At 39.5% G+C, this 19,744-nt stretch overlaps 2 protein-coding genes across 2 annotated transcripts in view; both read left to right on the forward strand.

The window, feature by feature from the left end:
• The window catches only part of ttll10 (tubulin tyrosine ligase-like family, member 10), a 32,463-nt gene extending 28,538 nt beyond the window's left edge, over window positions 1–3,925 (forward strand). The window contains exons 8-12 of the mRNA XM_089124475.1: window positions 313–484; window positions 580–720; window positions 1,122–1,238; window positions 2,807–2,900; window positions 3,162–3,925. Of these exons, the coding sequence (XP_088980601.1) occupies window positions 313–484; window positions 580–720; window positions 1,122–1,238; window positions 2,807–2,900; window positions 3,162–3,763 (1,126 nt within the window). The 3' untranslated portion in view covers window positions 3,764–3,925. The remainder of the gene's footprint in view (window positions 1–312; window positions 485–579; window positions 721–1,121; window positions 1,239–2,806; window positions 2,901–3,161) is intronic.
• Window positions 3,926–5,296: 1,371 nt separating this feature from the next.
• The window catches only part of LOC120463793 (putative pleckstrin homology domain-containing family N member 1), a 48,001-nt gene continuing 33,553 nt past the window's right edge, over window positions 5,297–19,744 (forward strand). Inside the window, exons 1-2 of the mRNA XM_089124493.1 lie at window positions 5,297–5,642; window positions 6,906–7,005. Of these exons, the coding sequence (XP_088980619.1) occupies window positions 5,554–5,642; window positions 6,906–7,005 (189 nt within the window). The 5' untranslated portion in view covers window positions 5,297–5,553. The remainder of the gene's footprint in view (window positions 5,643–6,905; window positions 7,006–19,744) is intronic.

The raw sequence follows: 19,744 nt of genomic DNA on the forward strand, positions 1-19,744 counted from the left end.
ATTTTTCAGATTAGAATGTTGCCGCTTGGTAACCACACGTTTACCGTTCCAAGATGGCGACATCGACGTGTATGGAGCAGTTGGATGTGGTATATATGTACCTGCACCATGGTTAGAACAGCATGGCAAGAAATTTGCCACTGTAGTAAAGGATGCACTAAATTAACACAATAATTAGTAATATTAAATCTTTGAATACATTAAATGTTTATTTATTAGATATTGTTTATTAAATTATTATGTTAAAATGAGTATACTGGAATGCATTATTAAAAAGTGTAACCTTAATAATGTTCTTCTGATTATTTTAAGGTACATCGAGAACCCCTTGCTCCTAAAAGGCCGGAAATTTGATGTGCGCTCATACTTTCTAATTGCTTGCACCTCGCCATACATGGTGTTTTTTCGCCATGGTTATGTCCGATTGACATGTAACCTTTATGACCCCAACTCTGACAATATCACAGGCCACTTGACCAATCAAGTAAGACAATGTTTATATTTAAAGGACTAATGTATGTTAATATATTTATGCTTGTTTTTAGCCAATAAGATACTTCAATTTATCCTTTGTTGCAGTACATGCAGAAGAAACACCCTCTCTACAGCCAGCTAAAAGAGGAGACTGTTTGGTCCATGGAGCACTTCAACACATACATTAATGAGACATACATGCTGTCAAAGGGTCTGCCTAAAGATTGGGCTCTGGGTCCTTTCGCAGTGAGTTGGATATTTTTTCACACATCAAAGAGGCAAAATCCTCAAAATATTTCTATAATGAGTGATAATCAAACAGATCAAGTGAAAATAACTGTTAACCTGATTTAGTAGGAAGGTCTACATGTAGGCTATCTTTCAAAGTAATGACTATGTAGATTTATTCAAACTACTTAAAAGGATGCAGATGTCCTGTTGTCATGGCAACAATGGTTTTGGGAGTAGATGAAATATTAAAAGGGAAGCTCATCAAATCTATTGAGAAAGATGAAACTGAATAGGAAAATAAATGTGGTAAATAAAGGCTTTATTTTATGTGACAGGCGAATATGAACTCTAAAACAGAGGAACAACATTTCATTTGAGATTTCTGTAACTAAACTAAATGTTTTGTCATTCTGCAGAAAAGGATGCAAACTGTCATCAAGCAGTGCTTTCAAGCCGTCAAAGCCAAGCTGGACTGCAAACTTGGTTACTTTGACCTAATTGGCTGTGACTTCATGATTGATGAGGATTTCAAGGTGAGACACAAAAGAGTGTTTATAGAGACTTCAAGAATGGTAATGTGTGTCTGTTGGAAGCCTGACAGGCTTAACAGAGTCAGACACAGGAGATTAGTTTTAGAATTATCCACCGAATGTGCTAAGACGCATTACAAACATAAAGTCTTTATTTATCTGTTCTGTAATCTAATCCTCTTTAATTTCTTCAAGACAATTATGATACAGTTTTTAATACTGACATGATTCTCTGGAAACGTGATGTTCATAGGCCAGTATTGTCCCTCTATGGAGCATCCTAAATTCAATTCCCTGCCAAACAGTTGCCAGGCAACCCGTGTACTGTCAGCGTAAACATGCGTTCCCAGGCCAGGCACATTCTGGTCTCCAGGTTACCAGATCATGGATTCACACATAGCAACCAACAACATTATATTGAAAGATATTACACAGCATACTTATGAAATAAGACTATAACACTACCTTAAAAGCCTTGCATTGAAATATTCACACTGAACATTCTTCCTCAGTGAGATGTGTACTTGTTTCACACTAAGTATCAGTGTGTAATCTTGTCATGCTGTTTTCTTTGATGATCACACACACAAAAAAATGTGCTTATTGTACATATTTTTGGTTTAGCCAAAATATGCATTTACATATTTTACTGTAAAATTAATTTAGCAATTTGAGTAGGGTAAGACTGCCATCTACTGTTGAAGGTGTGTCTCAGAAAGTAAACTGTTGTGTTGCAGGGTTTTTGTTGTACTCGGGGAAAAAAGGTTGACGTGTTAATGAAGGTTACATTTTCTTTCCTTTTCTTTTTTAATTTACAGAATTACCTATTCGTGGCATTATATATTATGGCCAACAGTACTAGTTTGCATAAACAAGGCATTTTTGCCCACAGGACTGCCGCATACTGGATGTTTTTCCCTTTTCACACCATTCTTTGTAAACCCTAGAAATGGTTGTGTGTGAAAATCCCAGTAACTGAGCAGATTGTGAAATACTCAGACCGGCCCATCTGGCACCAACAACCATGCCACGCTCAAAATTGCTTAAATCACCTCTCTTTTCCATTCTGAAATTCAATTTGGAATTCAGGAGATTGTCTTGACCAGGACCACACCCCTAAATGCATTGAAGCAACTGCCATGTGATTGGTTGATTAGATAATTGCATTAATGAGAAATTGAACAGGTGTTCCTAACTCTTTAGGTGAATGTATATATATAGACCATTTCACAAGATGTAAACAAGACTGGTCCAGAATCACTTCCTGTTTCAGTTTGTAACTGTTTTCTTTATTTCACATGTAAAGAAAAAATCTTAAAGATGTTTGTTTAACTTTTTGATTCAGTTTTAAATGTTCTGTTGGTTTATCCAAGCTTTTTTGTAGTGTTAAAAAACTGAAACAGGATAGTGCTTCTGGACCAGAGTTGTTTACATCTTGTGAAATGGTCTATATATATACACACAAACACAATGTTTTCATTACAGAATTATGGTCACCTTAGGAAAAGAGCTTGTTTGTAACTTTGTAAACTGAGAAGTCTTGATTGTGATGTGGTGGTTGTTTTGGGCAGGTTTGGTTGCTCGAGATGAACTGTAACCCTGCCCTGCATACTAACTGTGAAGTACTGAAAGATGTGATACCGCGGACAGTCACTGAGACACTTGGTGAGCAATTTATTTCACTAAATACTAACTCAGAATGCACTAAATATATTTAACTCAAACATATATTCAGACAAATATGTCCAAACAAAGGTGTTTTAAAATGCAATCCATCAACAGTGTGACATTTCATGCCATTCTAAATGAGAATGAGTGTTCTAGTTTGTTAGAATGTGTGAAAGCTGTGAAAATTGCTAGTGATGATACATGATTAAAAAAAGGTGTGACAACACGTGTTGTAGATACGATATCCTTTCATTTCAGACCTTTCTTTGGAAATCTTTAAGAAGTCTTGCTGTGGACTGAAACTGCTTCCACTAAACAGTCAAAGAGAGTTTCTATTGCTGTATGGTGGTGAGACAGCGGCTATAACCAAACAGAGGCAAAACAAAACCACCGGGCCCTTGACCCTCCACCCAAAGAGCTGCTCCACTCATAAAAACACATATAAAAATGGTGCCTTAGAAACACAAACAGGGAAATCAACTAATAAGTGTTCTGAAACTCAAGCCAAATTTCCTTTCCCTTCCACTGCCGTCCACTCTTCCACTGGTTTGTCCAACACCAGCCCACCTTCACAACAGCCAATGAAACAACACGCTGCAGTAGCAGCTATATCACAGAAGCCTCTGACATCCAAAGCTCAAGAATCAAACCAGCCTCGACCATACCAGTCCAGACCTGTCCGTGCACGTGTGGAGTTGCAGCTCAGCAAGTGCACCTGGCAACAACCTGCAGTGATATCCAACCTCAACGTGCCTCCACAACCAGTGAGAAGGGCTATCACGTCATTGTCTACACCAGCCCTGAGCAAAGGCTCAAACCCCACACAAAGACTTGGAACTCGAAGCATCATGCTCATTTAAACTATATATATATATATATTATTTACATCACCCAAGTTTAAATGTCATACATCACCTATCCTCACTCAAAACTCTTGACTTTGCTCTGTGGAAAGCAAAATGAGTTAAACGTATTAAATTGCCAAAGCTGCTTTTACAATAAAAATGCATGGTAAATACTAAGTCTGACTGAAGTCTGTGTAACTACTTTATTTTTTATATATAACCTACCTTTCAAACATGTTTATATATATATACATATATATGCTCACCGAGGCTGGATTATTTGGTAAAAAAAAAATAGTAACAACAGTAATATTATAAAATATTATTACATTTTAAAATATTTTTTCTATTTAAAAAATGTAATTTAAGAGGACAAATCCGGGTTTTCCATTAGTCAAGTCTTCAGTCTAATTTGCTCAAACAACATTTCTTATTATTATCAATGTTGAAAACAGTTACATATATGAAATATACATTTTTAGTAGCATCAAAGCTCGTCTATGGAAAACATGGCCAGTCCCTAAGTCCTATATTGTATCGAATTTTGGTTGTAGTTCCACCAGAGTTCCACTGGGGACGATCGTCGGAGTGCAAAATGAATGGGAGCTATAGACATCTCTTTTACCCAATTGCCGTTGAGAAATTTGTCTCTTTTACCCAATTGCCGTTGAGAAATCTTGGATTTGATTTTACAAAATATATCTATTTTTTATATTTCTTACTCTAAAATGCTATAAAATTGAAGCCATATGTCTAACTAAGATGTGTTCCAAATTTAAAGTTGATATCAAAAAAATTGAAGGTCCCATGAGACCATTGTTTCGGTGTTATGTAATATATATATATATATATATATATATATATATATATATATATATTGCAATATATGCAATTCGGCTAGCAGGACATGTATGATTTGAATGATTTGAAACATTGCTCACAACAAATTCAAAATAACACCACAAGACTATCACATCTTTAAGCTTTGAAGAAAAATGCTAAGCTGCAAAAAAAGTGTTTTGTTTTTTGAAGCTTAGTATCACTTCATCTTTCACATATTGACACAGCATGAAAAATTAACACACAAACCAGTGAAGTTTCGAAAGGATTTTGAATGTTCTCTTTGACTAAAGTTCAGACAACCACTCATTTTTTGTCTGTGGTGTTTTTTTATTTGTTTTTGGTGGTGGTAGCCACAAGACCCTCCTTCTTCCTCCATCTGTAGCATATGCGACAAAACAAACACCTGATTAGACCTTTACACTCTAACCCACTCCTTAACACATTTGAGACACAGTTTGAGATTCAGCTACAGTTTTGTTGTTGTGGTTACTCTTTGCCTAAATTTGTGTGTTGACTTTATGAGGTGTAATCATAATCTTAATAGGGATTTGCTTTATTGATGCTGCTTGCATTCCACGTGCGTAAAATCAAAGTCGAAACTAACCGTTCAATGCTTTTAAGCTCACTTACAGATGAAACAGTGAAGAGAGGAAGTTGTGTTGCTCGCTGCCGCGTCACTGCTGATAGCAACAGGAAGAAATGGTGCAGCAGTTGTGTGTAACTTCTGTGCTTGATAGTATCATACAACTCTGTTGCTCCTCTTCATTGGCTCCCAACGTTGGCTTCGGTTCAATGTCAAGACACCTCGTTCAGGCTTCTTTGCATCTCATTCTTGAACCCTGCTTATAGTCTGTTGGGGTGTGGGGCGTGTGGGGGTGACCAGATGGCCCTCAGTGTGTAGTTTAGAGGAGAAGCCATTGGGGACGTGTGTGTGGAAAGGAGTGGTAAGGTGCAGACAAGCTATGGGATGCTGCAGTGTGACCCAAAGGAATACGGGAACTGATGAAGTGGGCCCAGATGAGATAGAACTCCTGGAAATCAACAATGCAGGGTAAGAGATTGACTGCCACATGGTTGTTGTTTTTTTTTTGCTCATGCATTTCAGTTGGAATCCAGGCTCTTGCGTGGACAGAATATTCTTAGTAGCAGAACTTCCTCCTTTCAGAGTGTTAGGTAATGTTTGATAACATTTTTGAAAACCACAAAGGGTTAGTTGTTCATAATCATGTAAATGTTAAAATGTAAGTGGCTGTCCATCAGAATGTTTGAATTAGTATTACATATATGTATTCTAAGAGTGATGGTTTTTATGATAAGAAACCATGTGACAGTTTCAGTTTTAGCCAGTAAGTAATTTATAGTGACCCCTTTTTCAGCGTCAAACCATTCTGCTGATTCGGTCTGTCTGAAATTGATCTGATGAAACTGTGTGAAACATCTTCAGCTTCTTGTGTAAGTTGTAGTTGTCTTATTCCCCTCACAATGATGGTGTTTACCGTGGATGGGCGGCAGACTTGCAGCTAGATCTCATAATATCCTCTCACCAAATGAGGCAGAACTAATGCAACTAGTGTAGCTAATTAAAGGAGCCAAGTGTGTTTGAGCAGTCTGGTGTCTTACTCTAGGCTGGAAGCCTCAATCCTCTCATTAGGAGACTGTAGGGATTAGTGAGGGAGTTAATCAGAGCTCATAAGCTTTACGTGGCCAAACTAGCAGAAAAACGGGGATCAGACAACGGCCAATCTGCAGAAATAAACACACGTTGTTAATATGCAGATATCCAACTACGTCAGGGGTGAAAACATGGTTTGTTTGGGGTAATCACAATGTTAAATCACTAATTTTGTCGGTAATGGTCTTGGAATATTCCTGTTGATGTGTCTTTATAGAGTTGGTTAAAGAGTCAGGCCTATTGAGGGTCAGATGGTGGATGTCTGCTTGTCATTCACCACCCACAGTAAGCTGCTTATGTCTGAGCACTTCCCCAGCAAGCAGCATGCATAAAAGCAGCGGGAACAGAGGGTCTGGGGATGAAATAAGTAACGTTTAGGGAACAAACCTCATTAAAAAGCATGTAAAAATTCGAAAGATGGTTGTGCACTTGTTTCTCTGGCACATAAGGTCAATAGTATGAATCAGAAGTGCCCACTCAATCCGAAAATAGGTTAGTTCCACATTGCTAGATCAGGTGAAATTCTCTCCCCACTAAATCTATCATACAGCGCACAACAATTTGCATTCTGTTTCTTAAATCCTCATCTGTTATGCTGCAAGATACAGTGATTTGACACTGTTTGGCCATCTGCGGTTTCAGGCTCTGGAGTCTCTCTGAAAGCAGACTCCAAATTTCCACAAGGAATGGCACAGATGAAGGTCCTCATCGTTGTCCTTCTGTGAGGCGCCTGAAGCAGGAGGTAAGCCAGTAAACAGGAAGTTGCAATGGGTGTGTTTCTATGTTTTATGATATGTTTCCAAAAAAGAGAGACAACAAAAGAGAAAAAACAGTGGCTCACATTGAAGTTGTGGTTTAAAAATAAACATTCTGACATTACAGAGGGTTGTGGTTTAAAAATAAACATTATCAGCTAAACATAAAGCTGCTGAAGTAAAAAGGTAGTGATTCTTTTCGAGAAATGTAGCGGTTCTTTTCAAGGTTGTTATACATTTATTACAATGTAATTATACATTTATTGCAATGTAATTAGCATAGACTGTAAAAAAATATGGACGTAGTATCCGTGACATCACCCGTAGGTTTCTGAAGAGCGTTTTTGAAGCCTAAAGTGGGCGGGGCCGGCTGTCGCCATTTTGGCAGCTCGTCACCTCTAGTCACTACCGGATAAAAGAAAATGGGCAAAGAGGTGGGTCGTGGGTGGAGCTGAGGTGCTAAATAATGCTATATGCTACTGGCCTCGGGCTAAAGTGACAGCTAATTGAGGAAGTAAAGCCAATAGTTAAAGTTCATGTTTTTGCCCTTCGAAATATTATAATAGTTAAGACATACACAAGGGGCAATTAGTTAAAGGTCCTATAGGGCATTTCAGAATGTTTGTAAACAATAGGCACCGCGATACTTCCGGGTGGCAGAACGCGAGCGGCTTCTATTGACTAACTGAAGAGATCCAGCCGGCAACTGAACAGTTACATAGTTACAAAGCCTCGATTTTTGCACTCAGGTTTAAGTCTCATGGCCCTCTATCAGAATCCAGAGTTTTGAGAAGATTGGAGAAACTTAATTTTTCACCCGAAAAAAAAACCGAAAGGGTGACCACCGTCGTTTTTTTTTCTTTCGGGTCGAATTTTTGAGTTTCGATATCTCAGCTCTGGAAGGATCTAGAACCTCCATTTTTGCACTCAGGTTTAAGTCTCATGGCCCTCTATCAGAATCCAGAGTTTTGAGAAGATTGGAGAAACTTAATTTTTCGCCCCGAAAAAAAAACCGAAAGGGATACAACTGTCGTTTTTTTTCGGGTCGAATTTTTGAGTTTCGACATCTCAGCTCTGGAAGGGTCTAGAGCCTCCATTTTTGCACTCAGGTTTAAGTCAAGTGGCCCTCTATCAGAATCCAGAGTTTTGAGAAGATTGTAGAAACTTCATTTCTCGCCCCAAAAAAAAAAAACGAAAGGGGTACCACCGTCGTTTTTTTTTTCGGGTCGAATTTTTCCGTTTCGATATCTCAGCTCTGGAAGGGTCTAGAGCCTCGATTTTTGCACTCAGGTTTAAGTCTAATGGCCCTCTATTAGAATCCAGAGTTTTGAGAAGATTAGAGAAACTTAATTTTTCGCTCGAAAAAAAAAAACGAAAGGGGTACCACCGTCGTTTTTTTTTTCGGGTCGAATTTTTCGGTTTCGATATCTCAGCTCTGGAAGGGTCTACAGCCTCCATTTTTGCACTCAGGTCTAAGTCTCATGGCCCTCTATCAGAATCCAGAGTTTTGTGAAGATTGGGGATACTAAATTTTTCACCCAAAAAAAAAAATGTAAGGGGTACCACAGTCGTTTTTTTTTTCAGGTCGAAATTTTGATTTTCGATATTTCAGCTCTGGAAGGGTCTAGAGCCTCCATTTTTGCACTCAGGTCTAAGTCTCATGGCCCTCTATCAGAATCCAGAGTTTTGTGAAGATTGGGGATACCTAATTTTTCACCCAAAAAAAAAAAATGTAAGGGGTACCACTGTCGTTTTTTTTTCGGGTCGAAATTTTGGGTTTCGATATCTCAGCTCTGGAAGGGTCTAGGGCCTCCATTTGACCACTCATTTCTAAGTCTCATGGCCCTCTATCAGAATCCAGAGTTTTGTGAAGATTGGGGATACTTAATTTTTCACCCAAAAAAAAAAAACGTAAGGGGTACCACTGTCGTTTTTTTTTCAGGTCGAAATTTTGAGTTTCGATATCTCAGCTCTGGAAGGGTCTAGAGCCTCAATTTTTGCACTCAGGTCTAAGTCTCATGGCCCTCTATCAGAATCCAGAGTTTTGTGAAGATTGGGGATACTTAATTTTTCACCCAAAAAAAAAAAAACGTAAGGGGTACCACTGTCGTTTTTTTTTTTCGGGTCGAAATTTTGAGTTTCGATATCTCAGCTCTGGAAGGGTCTAGAGCCTCCATTTTTGCACTCAGGTCTAAGTCTCATGGCCCTCTATCAGAATCCAGAGTTTTGTGAAGATTGGGGATACTTAATTTTTCACCCAAAATAAAAAAACGTAAGGGGCACCACTGTCGTTTTTTTTTTCGGTCGAAATTTTGAGTTTTGATATCTCAGCTCTGGAAGGGTCTAGAGCCTCCATTTTTGCACTCAGGTCTAAGTCTCATGGCCCTCTATCAGAATCCAGAGTTTTGTGAAGATTGGGGATACTTAATTTTTCACCAAAAAAAAAAAACGTAAAGGGTACCACTGTCGTTTTTTTTTCGGGTCGAAATTTTGAGTTTCGATATCTCAGCTCTGGAAGGGTCTAGAGCCTCCATTTTTGCACTCAGGTCTAAGTCTCATGGCCCTCTATGAGAATCCAGAGTTTTGTGAAGATTGGGGATACTTAATTTTTCACCCAAAAAAAAAAAACGTAAGGGGTACCACTGTCGTTTTTTTCGGGTCGAAATTTTGAGTTTCGATATCTCAGCTCTGGAAGGGTCTATAGCCTCCATTTTTGCACTCAGGTCTAAGTCTCATGGCCCTCTATCAGAATCCAGAGTTTTGTGAAGATTGGGGATACTTAATTTTTCACCAAAAAAAAAAACGTAAGGGGTACCACTGTCGTTTTTTTTTTTTCGGGTCGAAATTTTGAGTTTCGATATCTCAGCTCTGGAAGGGTCTAGAGCCTCCATTTTTGCACTCAGGTCTAAGTCTCATGGCCCTCTATCAGAATCCAGAGTTTTGTGAAGATTGGGGATACTTAATTTTTCACCCAAAAAAAAAAACGTAAGGGGTACCACTGTCGTTTTTTTTTCGGGTCGAAATTTTGAGTTTCGATATCTCAGCTCTGGAAGGGTCTAGAGCCTCCATTTTTGCACTCAGGTCTAAGTCTCATGGCCCTCTATCAGAATCCAGAGTTTTGTGAAGATTGGGGATACTTAATTTTTCACCAAAAAAAAAAACGTAAGGGGTACCACTGTCGTTTTTTTTTTCGGGTCGAAATTTTGAGTTTCGATATCTCAGCTCTGGAAGGGTCTAGAGCCTCCATTTTTGCACTCAGGTCTAAGTCTCATGGCCCTCTATCAGAATCCAGAGTTTTGTGAAGATTGGGGATACTTAATTTTTCACCCAAAAAAAAAAACGTAAGGGGTACCACTGTCGTTTTTTTTTTTCGGGTCGAAATTTTGAGTTTCGATATCTCAGCTCTGGAAGGGTCTAGAGCCTCCATTTTTGCACTCAGGTCTAAGTCTCATGGCCCTCTATCAGAATCCAGAGTTTTGTGAAGATTGGGGATACTTAATTTTTCACCCAAAATAAAAAAACGTAAGGGGCACCACTGTCGTTTTTTTTTTCGGTCGAAATTTTGAGTTTTGATATCTCAGCTCTGGAAGGGTCTAGAGCCTCCATTTTTGCACTCAGGTCTAAGTCTCATGGCCCTCTATCAGAATCCAGAGTTTTGTGAAGATTGGGGATACTTAATTTTTCACCAAAAAAAAAAAACGTAAAGGGTACCACTGTCGTTTTTTTTTCGGGTCGAAATTTTGAGTTTCGATATCTCAGCTCTGGAAGGGTCTAGAGCCTCCATTTTTGCACTCAGGTCTAAGTCTCATGGCCCTCTATGAGAATCCAGAGTTTTGTGAAGATTGGGGATACTTAATTTTTCACCCAAAAAAAAAAAACGTAAGGGGTACCACTGTCGTTTTTTTCGGGTCGAAATTTTGAGTTTCGATATCTCAGCTCTGGAAGGGTCTATAGCCTCCATTTTTGCACTCAGGTCTAAGTCTCATGGCCCTCTATCAGAATCCAGAGTTTTGTGAAGATTGGGGATACTTAATTTTTCACCAAAAAAAAAAACGTAAGGGGTACCACTGTCGTTTTTTTTTTTCGGGTCGAAATTTTGAGTTTCGATATCTCAGCTCTGGAAGGGTCTAGAGCCTCCATTTTTGCACTCAGGTCTAAGTCTCATGGCCCTCTATCAGAATCCAGAGTTTTGTGAAGATTGGGGATACTTAATTTTTCACCCAAAAAAAAAAACGTAAGGGGTACCACTGTCGTTTTTTTTTCGGGTCGAAATTTTGAGTTTCGATATCTCAGCTCTGGAAGGGTCTAGAGCCTCCATTTTTGCACTCAGGTCTAAGTCTCAGGGCCCTCTATCAGAATCCAGAGTTTTGTGAAGATTGGGGTAACTTAATTTTTCACCCAAAAAAAAAAAACGTAAGGGGTACCACTGTCGTTTTTTTTTCGGGTCGAAATTTTGAGTTTCGATATCTCAGCCCTTGAAGGGTCTAGAGCCTCCATTTTTGCACTCAGGTCTAAGTCTCAGGGCCCTCTATCAGAATCCAGAGTTTTGTGAAGATTGGGGATACTTAATTTTTCACCCCAAAAAAAAAAACGTAAGGGGTACCACTGTCGTTTTTTTTTCGGGTCGAAATTTTGAGTTTCGATATCTCAGCTCTGGAAGGGTCTAGAGCCTCCATTTTTGCACTCAGGTCTAAGTCTCATGGCCCTCTATCAGAATCCAGAGTTTTGTGAAGATTGGGGATACTTAATTTTTCACCCAAAAAAAAAAAACGTAAGGGGTACCACTGTTGTTGTTTTTTTTCGGGTCGAAATTTTGAGTTTCGATATCTCAGCTCTGGAAGGGTCTAGAGCCTCCATTTTTGCACTCAGGTCTAAGTCTCATGGCCCTCTATCAGAATCCAGAGTTTTGTGAAGATTGGGGATACTTAATTTTTCACCCAAAAAAAAAAACGTAAGGGGTACCACTGTCGTTTTTTTTTTCGGGTCGAAAATTTGAGTTTCGATATCTCAGCTCTGGAAGGGTCTAGAGCCTCCATTTTTGCACTCAGGTCTAAGTCTCAGGGCCCTCTATCAGAATCGAAAGTTTTGTGAAGATTGGGGTAACTTAATTTTTTACCCAAAAATAAAAAACGTAAGGGGTACCACTGTCGTTTTTTTTTCGGGTCGAAATTTTGAGTTTTGATATCTCAGCTCTGGAAGGGTCTAGAGCCTCCATTTTTGCACTCAGGTCTAAGTCTCATGGCCCTCTATCAGAATCCAGAGTTTTGTGAAGATTGGGGATACTTAATTTTTCACCCAAAAAAAAAAAACGTAAGGGGTACCACTGTCGTTTTTTTTTCGGGTCGAAATTTTGAGTTTCGATATCTCAGCTCTGGAAGGGTCTAGAGCCTCCATTTTTGCACTCAGGTCTAAGTCTTATGGCCCTCTATCAGAATCCAGAGTTTTGTGAAAATTGGGGATACTTAATTTTTCACCCAAAAAAAAAAAACGTAACTGTCGTTTTATTTTCGGGTCGAAATTTTGAGTTTCGATATCTCAGCTCTGGAAGGGTCTACAGCCTCCATTTTTGCACTCAGGTCTAAGTCTCAGGGCCCTCTATCAGAATCCAGAGTTTTGTGAAGATTGGGGATACTTAATTTTTCACCCAAAAAAAAAAAACTTAAGGGGTACCACTGTCGTTTTTTTTTTCGGGTCGAAATTTTGAGTTTCGATATCTCAGCTCTGGAAGGGTCTAGAGCCTCCATTTTTGCACTCAGGTCTAAGTCTCATGGCCCTCTATCAGAATCCAGAGTTTTGTGAAGATTGGGGATACTTAATTTTTCACCCAAAAAAAAAAACGTAAGGGGTACGACTGTTGTTTTTTTTTTTTCAGGTCGAAATTTTGAGTTTCGATATCTCAGCTCTGGAAGGGTCTAGAGCCTCCATTTTTGCACTCAGGTCTAAGTCTCATGGCCCTCTATCAGAATCCAGAGTTTTGTGAAGATTGGGGATACTTAATTTTTCACCCAAAAAAAAAACGCAAGGGGTACCACTGTCGTTTTTTTTCAGGTCGAAATTTTGAGTTTCGATATCTCAGCTCTGGAAGGGTCTAGAGCCTCCATTTTTGCACTCAGGTCTAAGTCTCAGGGCCCTCTATCAGAATCCAGAGTTTTGTGAAGATTGGGGATACTTAATTTTTCACCCAAAAAAAAAAAACGTAAGGGGTACCACTGTCGTTTTTTTTTCAGGTCGAAATTTTGGGTTTCGATATCTCAACTCTCGAAGGGTCTAGGGCCTCCATTTGTGCACTCATTTCTAAGTCTCATGGCCCTCTATCAGAATCCAGAGTTTTGTGAAGATTGGGGATACTTAATTTTTCACCCAAAAAAAAAAAAACGTAACTGTCGTTTTTTTTTCGGGTCGAAATTTTGAGTTTCGATATCTCAGCTCTGGAAGGGTCTAGAGCCTCCATTTTTGCACTCAGGTCTAAGTCTTATGGCCCTCTATCAGAATCCAGAGTTTTGTGAAAATTGGGGATACTTAATTTTTCACCCAAAAAAAAAAAAACGTAACTGTCGTTTTATTTTCGGGTCGAAATTTTGAGTTTCGATATCTCAGCTCTGGAAGGGTCTACAGCCTCCATTTTTGCACTCAGGTCTAAGTCTCAGGGCCCTCTATCAGAATCCAGAGTTTTGTGAAGATTGGGGATACTTAATTTTTCACCCAAAAAAAAAAAACTTAAGGGGTACCACTGTCGTTTTTTTTTTCGGGTCGAAATTTTGAGTTTCGATATCTCAGCTCTGGAAGGGTCTAGAGCCTCCATTTTTGCACTCAGGTCTAAGTCTCATGGCCCTCTATCAGAATCCAGAGTTTTGTGAAGATTGGGGATACTTAATTTTTCACCCAAAAAAAAAAACGTAAGGGGTACGACTGTTGTTTTTTTTTTTTCAGGTCGAAATTTTGAGTTTCGATATCTCAGCTCTGGAAGGGTCTAGAGCCTCCATTTTTGCACTCAGGTCTAAGTCTCATGGCCCTCTATCAGAATCCAGAGTTTTGTGAAGATTGGGGATACTTAATTTTTCACCCAAAAAAAAAAACGCAAGGGGTACCACTGTCGTTTTTTTTCAGGTCGAAATTTTGAGTTTCGATATCTCAGCTCTGGAAGGGTCTAGAGCCTCCATTTTTGCACTCAGGTCTAAGTCTCAGGGCCCTCTATCAGAATCCAGAGTTTTGTGAAGATTGGGGATACTTAATTTTTCACCCAAAAAAAAAAACGTAAGGGGTACCACTGTCGTTTTTTTTTCAGGTCGAAATTTTGGGTTTCGATATCTCAACTCTCGAAGGGTCTAGGGCCTCCATTTGTGCACTCATTTCTAAGTCTCATGGCCCTCTATCAGAATCCAGAGTTTTGTGAAGATTGGGGATACTTAATTTTTCACCCAAAAAAAAAAAAACGTAAGGGGTACCACTGTCGTTTTTTTTTTCAGGTCGAAATTTTGAGTTTCGATATCTCAGCTCTGGAAGGGTCTAGAGCATCAATTTTTGCACTCAGGTCTAAGTCTCATGGCCCTCTATCAGAATCCAGAGTTTTGTGAAGATTGGGGATACTTAATTTTTCACCAAAAAAAAAAAAACGTAAGGGGTACCACTGTCGTTTTTTTTTCGGTCGAAATTTTGAGTTTTGATATCTCAGCTCTGGAAGGGTCTAGATCCTCCATTTTTGCACTCAGGTCTAAGTCTCATGGCCCTCTATCAGAATCCATAGTTTTGTGAAGATTGGGCATACTTAATTTTTCACCAAAAAAAAAAAACGTAAAGGGTACCACTGTCGTTTTTTTTTCGGGTCGAAATTTTGAGTTTCGATATCTCAGCTCTGGAAGGGTCTAGAGCCTCCATTTTTGCACTCAGGTCTAAGTCTCATGGCCCTCTATGAGAATCCAGAGTTTTGTGAAGATTGGGGATACTTAATTTTTCACAAAAAAAAAAAACGTAAGGGGTACCACTGTCGTTTTTTTCGGGTCGAAATTTTGAGTTTCGATATCTCAGCTCTGGAAGGGTCTAGAGCCTCCATTTTTGCACTCAGGTCTAAGTCTCATGGCCCTCTATCAGAATCCAGAGTTTTGTGAAGATTGGGGATACTTAATTTTTCACCCAAAAAAAAAAAAAACGTAAGGGGTACCACTGTCGTTTTTTTTTCGGGTCGAAATTTTGAGCTTCGATATCTCAGCTCTGGAAGGGTCTAGAGCCTCCATTTTTGCACTCAGGTCTAAGTCTCATGGCCCTCTATCAGAATCCAGAGTTTTGTGAAGATTGGGGATACTTAATTTTTCACCCAAAAAAAAAAACCGTAAGGGGTACCACTGTCGTTTTTTTTTTCGGGTCGAAATTTTGAGTTTCGATATCTCAGCTCTAGAAGGGTCTAGAGCCTCCATTTTTGCACTCAGGTCTAAGTCTCAGGGCCCTCTATCAGAATCCAGAGTTTTGTGAAGATTGGGGATACTTAATTTTTCACCCAAAAAAAACGTAAGGGGTACCACTGTTGTTATTTTTTTTCAGGTCGAAATTTTGAGTTTCGATATCTCAGCTCTGGAAGGGTCTAGAGCCTCCATTTTTGCACACAGGTCTAAGTCTCATGGCCCTCTATCAGAATCCAGAGTTTTGTGAAGATTGGGGATACTTAATTTTTCACCCAAAAAAAAAAACGTAAGGGGTACCACTGTCGTTTTTTTTTCGGGTCGAAATTTTGAGTTTCGATATCTCAGCTCTGGAAGGGTCTAGAGCCTCCATTTTTGCACTCAGGTCTAAGTCTCATGGCCCTCTATCAGAATCCAGAGTTTTGTGAAGATTGGGGATACTTAATTTTTCACCCAAAAAAAAAAAACGTAAGAGGTACCACTGTCGTTTTTTTTTCGGGTCGAAATTTTGAGTTTCGATATCTCAGCTCTGGAAGGGTCTAGAGCCTCCATTTTTGCACTCAGGTCTAAGTCTCATGGCCCTCTATCAGAATCCAGAGTTTTGTGAAGATTGGGGATACTTAATTTTTCACCCAAAAAAAAAAAAACGTAAGGGGTACCACTGTCGTTTTTTTTTCGGGTCGAAATTTTGAGTTTCGATATCTCAGCTCTGGAAGGGTCTAGAGCCTCCATTTTTGCACTCGGGTCTAAGTCTCAGGGCCCTCTATCAGAATCCAGAGTTTTGTGAAGATTGGGGTAACTTAATTTTTCACCCAAAAAAAAAAACATAAGGGGTACCACTGTCGTTTTTTTTTCGGGTCGAAATTTTGAGTTTCGATATCTCAGCTCTGGAAGGGTCTAGAGCCTCCATTTTTGCACTCAGGTCTAAGTCTCATGGCCCTCTATCAGAATCCAGAGTTTTGAGAAGATTGGAGAAACTTAATTTTTTACCCAAAAAAAAAAACGTAAGGGGTACCACTGTCGTTTATTTTTTCGGGTCGAAATTTTGAGTTTCGATATCTCAGCTCTGGAAGGGTCTAGAGCCTCCATTTTTGCACTCAGGTCTAAGTCTCAGGGCCCTCTATCAGAATCCAGAGTTTTGTGAAGATTGGGGTAACTTAATTTTTCACCCAAAAAAAAAAAACGTAAGGGGTACCACTGTCGTTTTTTTTTCGGGTCGAAATTTTGAGTTTCGATATCTCAGCTCTGGAAGGGTCTAGAGCCTCCATTTTTGCACTCAGGTCTAAGTCTCATGGCCCCCTATCAGAATCCAGAGTTTTGTGAAGATTGGGGATACTTAATTTTTCACCCAAAAAAAAAACGCAAGGGGTACCACTGTCGTTTTTTTTCAGGTCGAAATTTTGAGTTTCGATATCTCAGCTCTGGAAGGGTCTAGAGCCTCCATTTTTGCACTCAGGTCTAAGTCTCAGGGCCCTCTATCAGAATCCAGAGTTTTGTGAAGATTGGGGATACTTAATTTTTCACCCAAAAAAAAAAACGTAAGAGGTACCACTGTCGTTTTTTTTTCGGGTCGAAATTTTGAGTTTCGATATCTCAGCTCTGGAAGGGTCTAGAGCCTCCATTTTTGCACTCAGGTCTAAGTCTCATGGCCCTCTATCAGAATCCAGAGTTTTGTGAAGATTGGGGATACTTAATTTTTCACCCAAAAAAAAAAAAACGTAAGGGGTACCACTGTCGTTTTTTTTTCGGGTCGAAATTTTGAGTTTCGATATCTCAGCTCTGGAAGGGTCTAGAGCCTCCATTTTTGCACTCGGGTCTAAGTCTCAGGGCCCTCTATCAGAATCCAGAGTTTTGTGAAGATTGGGGTAACTTAATTTTTCACCCAAAAAAAAAAACATAAGGGGTACCACTGTCGTTTTTTTTTCGGGTCGAAATTTTGAGTTTCGATATCTCAGCTCTGGAAGGGTCTAGAGCCTCCATTTTTGCACTCAGGTCTAAGTCTCATGGCCCTCTATCAGAATCCAGAGTTTTGAGAAGATTGGAGAAACTTAATTTTTTACCCAAAAAAAAAAACGTAAGGGGTACCACTGTCGTTTTTTTTTTCGGGTCGAAATTTTGAGTTTCGATATCTCAGCTCTGGAAGGGTCTAGAGCCTCCATTTTTGCACTCAGGTCTAAGTCTCAGGGCCCTCTATCAGAATCCAGAGTTTTGTGAAGATTGGGGTAACTTAATTTTTCACCCAAAAAAAAAAAACGTAAGGGGTACCACTGTCGTTTTTTTTTCGGGTCGAAATTTTGACTTTCGATATCTCAGCTCTGGAAGGGTCTAGAGCCTCCATTTTTGCACTCAGGTCTAAGTCTCATGGCCCTCTATCAGAATCCAGAGTTTTGTGAAGATTGGGGATACTTAATTTTTCACCCAAAAAAAAAAACGCAAGGGGTACCACTGTCGTTTTTTTTCAGGTCGAAATTTTGAGTTTCGATATCTCAGCTCTGGAAGGGTCTAGAGCCTCCATTTTTGCACTCAGGTCTAAGTCTCAGGGCCCTCTATCAGAATCCAGAGTTTTGTGAAGATTGGGGATACTTAATTTTTCACCCAAAAAAAAAAAACGTAAGGGGTACCACTGTCGTTTTTTTTTCAGGTCGAAATTTTGGGTTTCGATATCTCAACTCTCGAAGGGTCTAGGGCCTCCATTTGTGCACTCATTTCTAAGTCTCATGGCCCTCTATCAGAATCCAGAGTTTTGTGAAGATTGGGGATACTTAATTTTTCACCCAAAAAAAAAAAACGTAAGGGGTACCACTGTCGTTTTTTTTTTCAGGTCGAAATTTTGAGTTTCGATATCTCAGCTCTGGAAGGGTCTAGAGCATCAATTTTTGCACTCAGGTCTAAGTCTCATGGCCCTCTATCAGAATCCAGAGTTTTGTGAAGATTGGGGATACTTAATTTTTCACCAAAAAAAAAAAAACGTAAGGGGTACCACTGTCGTTTTTTTTTCGGGTCGAAATTTTGAGTTTCGATATCTCAGCTCTGGAAGGATCTAGAGCCTCCATTTTTGCACTCAGGTCTAAGTCTCATGGCCCTCTATCAGAATCCAGAGTTTTGTGAAGATTGGGGATACTTAATTTTTCACCCAAAAAAAAAAAAACCGTAAGGGGTACCACTGTCGTTTTTTTTGGGGGTCGAAATTTTGAGTTTCGATATCTCAGCTCTGGAAGGGTCTAGAGCCTCCATTTTTGCACTCAGGTCTAAGTCTCATGGCCCTCTATCAGAATCCAGAGTTTTGTGAAGATTGGGGATACTTAATTTTTCACCCCAAAAAAAAAAAAACCGTAAGGGGTACCACTGTCGTTTTTTTTTTCGGGTCGAAATTTTGAGTTTCGATATCTCAGCTCTGGAAGGGTCTAGAGCCTCCATTTTTGCACTCAGGTCTAAGTCTCATGGCCCTCTATCAGAATCCAGAGTTTTATGAAGATTGGGGATACTTAATTTTTCACCCAAAAAAAAAACGTAAGGGGTACCACTGTCGTTTTTTTTTCGGGTCGAAATTTTGAGTTTCGATTTCTCAGCTCTGGAAGGGTCTAGAGCCTCCATTTTTGCACTCAGGTCTAAGTCTCAGGGCCCTCTATCAGAATCCAGAGTTTTGTGAAGATTGGGGATACTTAATTTTTCACCCAAAAAAAAAAACGTAAGGGGTACCACTGTCGTTTTTTTTTCGGGTCGAAATTTTGAGTTTCGATATCTCAGCTCTGGAAGGGTCTAGAGCCTCCATTTTTGCACTCAGGTCTAAGTCTCAGGGCCCTCTATCAGAATCCAGAGTTTTGTGAAGATTGGGGTAACTTAATTTTTCACCCAAAAAAAAAAACCGTAAGGGGTACCACTGTCGTTTTTTTTTCGGGTCGAAATTTTGAGTTTCGATATCTCAGCTCTGGAAGGGTCTAGAGCCTCCATTTTTGCACTCAGGTCTAAGTCTCAGGGCCCTCTATCAGAATCCAGAGTTTTGTGAAGATTGGGGTAACTTAATTTTTCACCCAAAAAAAAAAAACGTAAGGGATACCACTGTCGGTTTTTTTTCGGGTCGAAATTTTGAGTTTCGATATCTCAGCTCTGGAAGGGTCTAGAGCCTCCATTTTTGCACTCAGGTCTAAGTCTCATGGCCCTCTATCAGAATCCAGAGTTTTGTGAAGATTGGGGTAACTTAATTTTTCACCCAAAAATAAAAAAACGTAAGGGGTACCACTGTCGTTTTTTTTTCGGGTCGAAATTTTGAGTTTCGATATCTCAGCTCTGGAAGGGTCTAGAGCCTCCATTTTTGCACTCAGGTCTAAGTCTC

Source organism: Pimephales promelas, chromosome 20 (assembly GCF_988280905.1).
Source record: "Pimephales promelas chromosome 20, fPimPro1.hap1.1, whole genome shotgun sequence".
In the NCBI taxonomy this organism is placed as follows: Eukaryota; Metazoa; Chordata; class Actinopteri; order Cypriniformes; family Leuciscidae; genus Pimephales; species Pimephales promelas.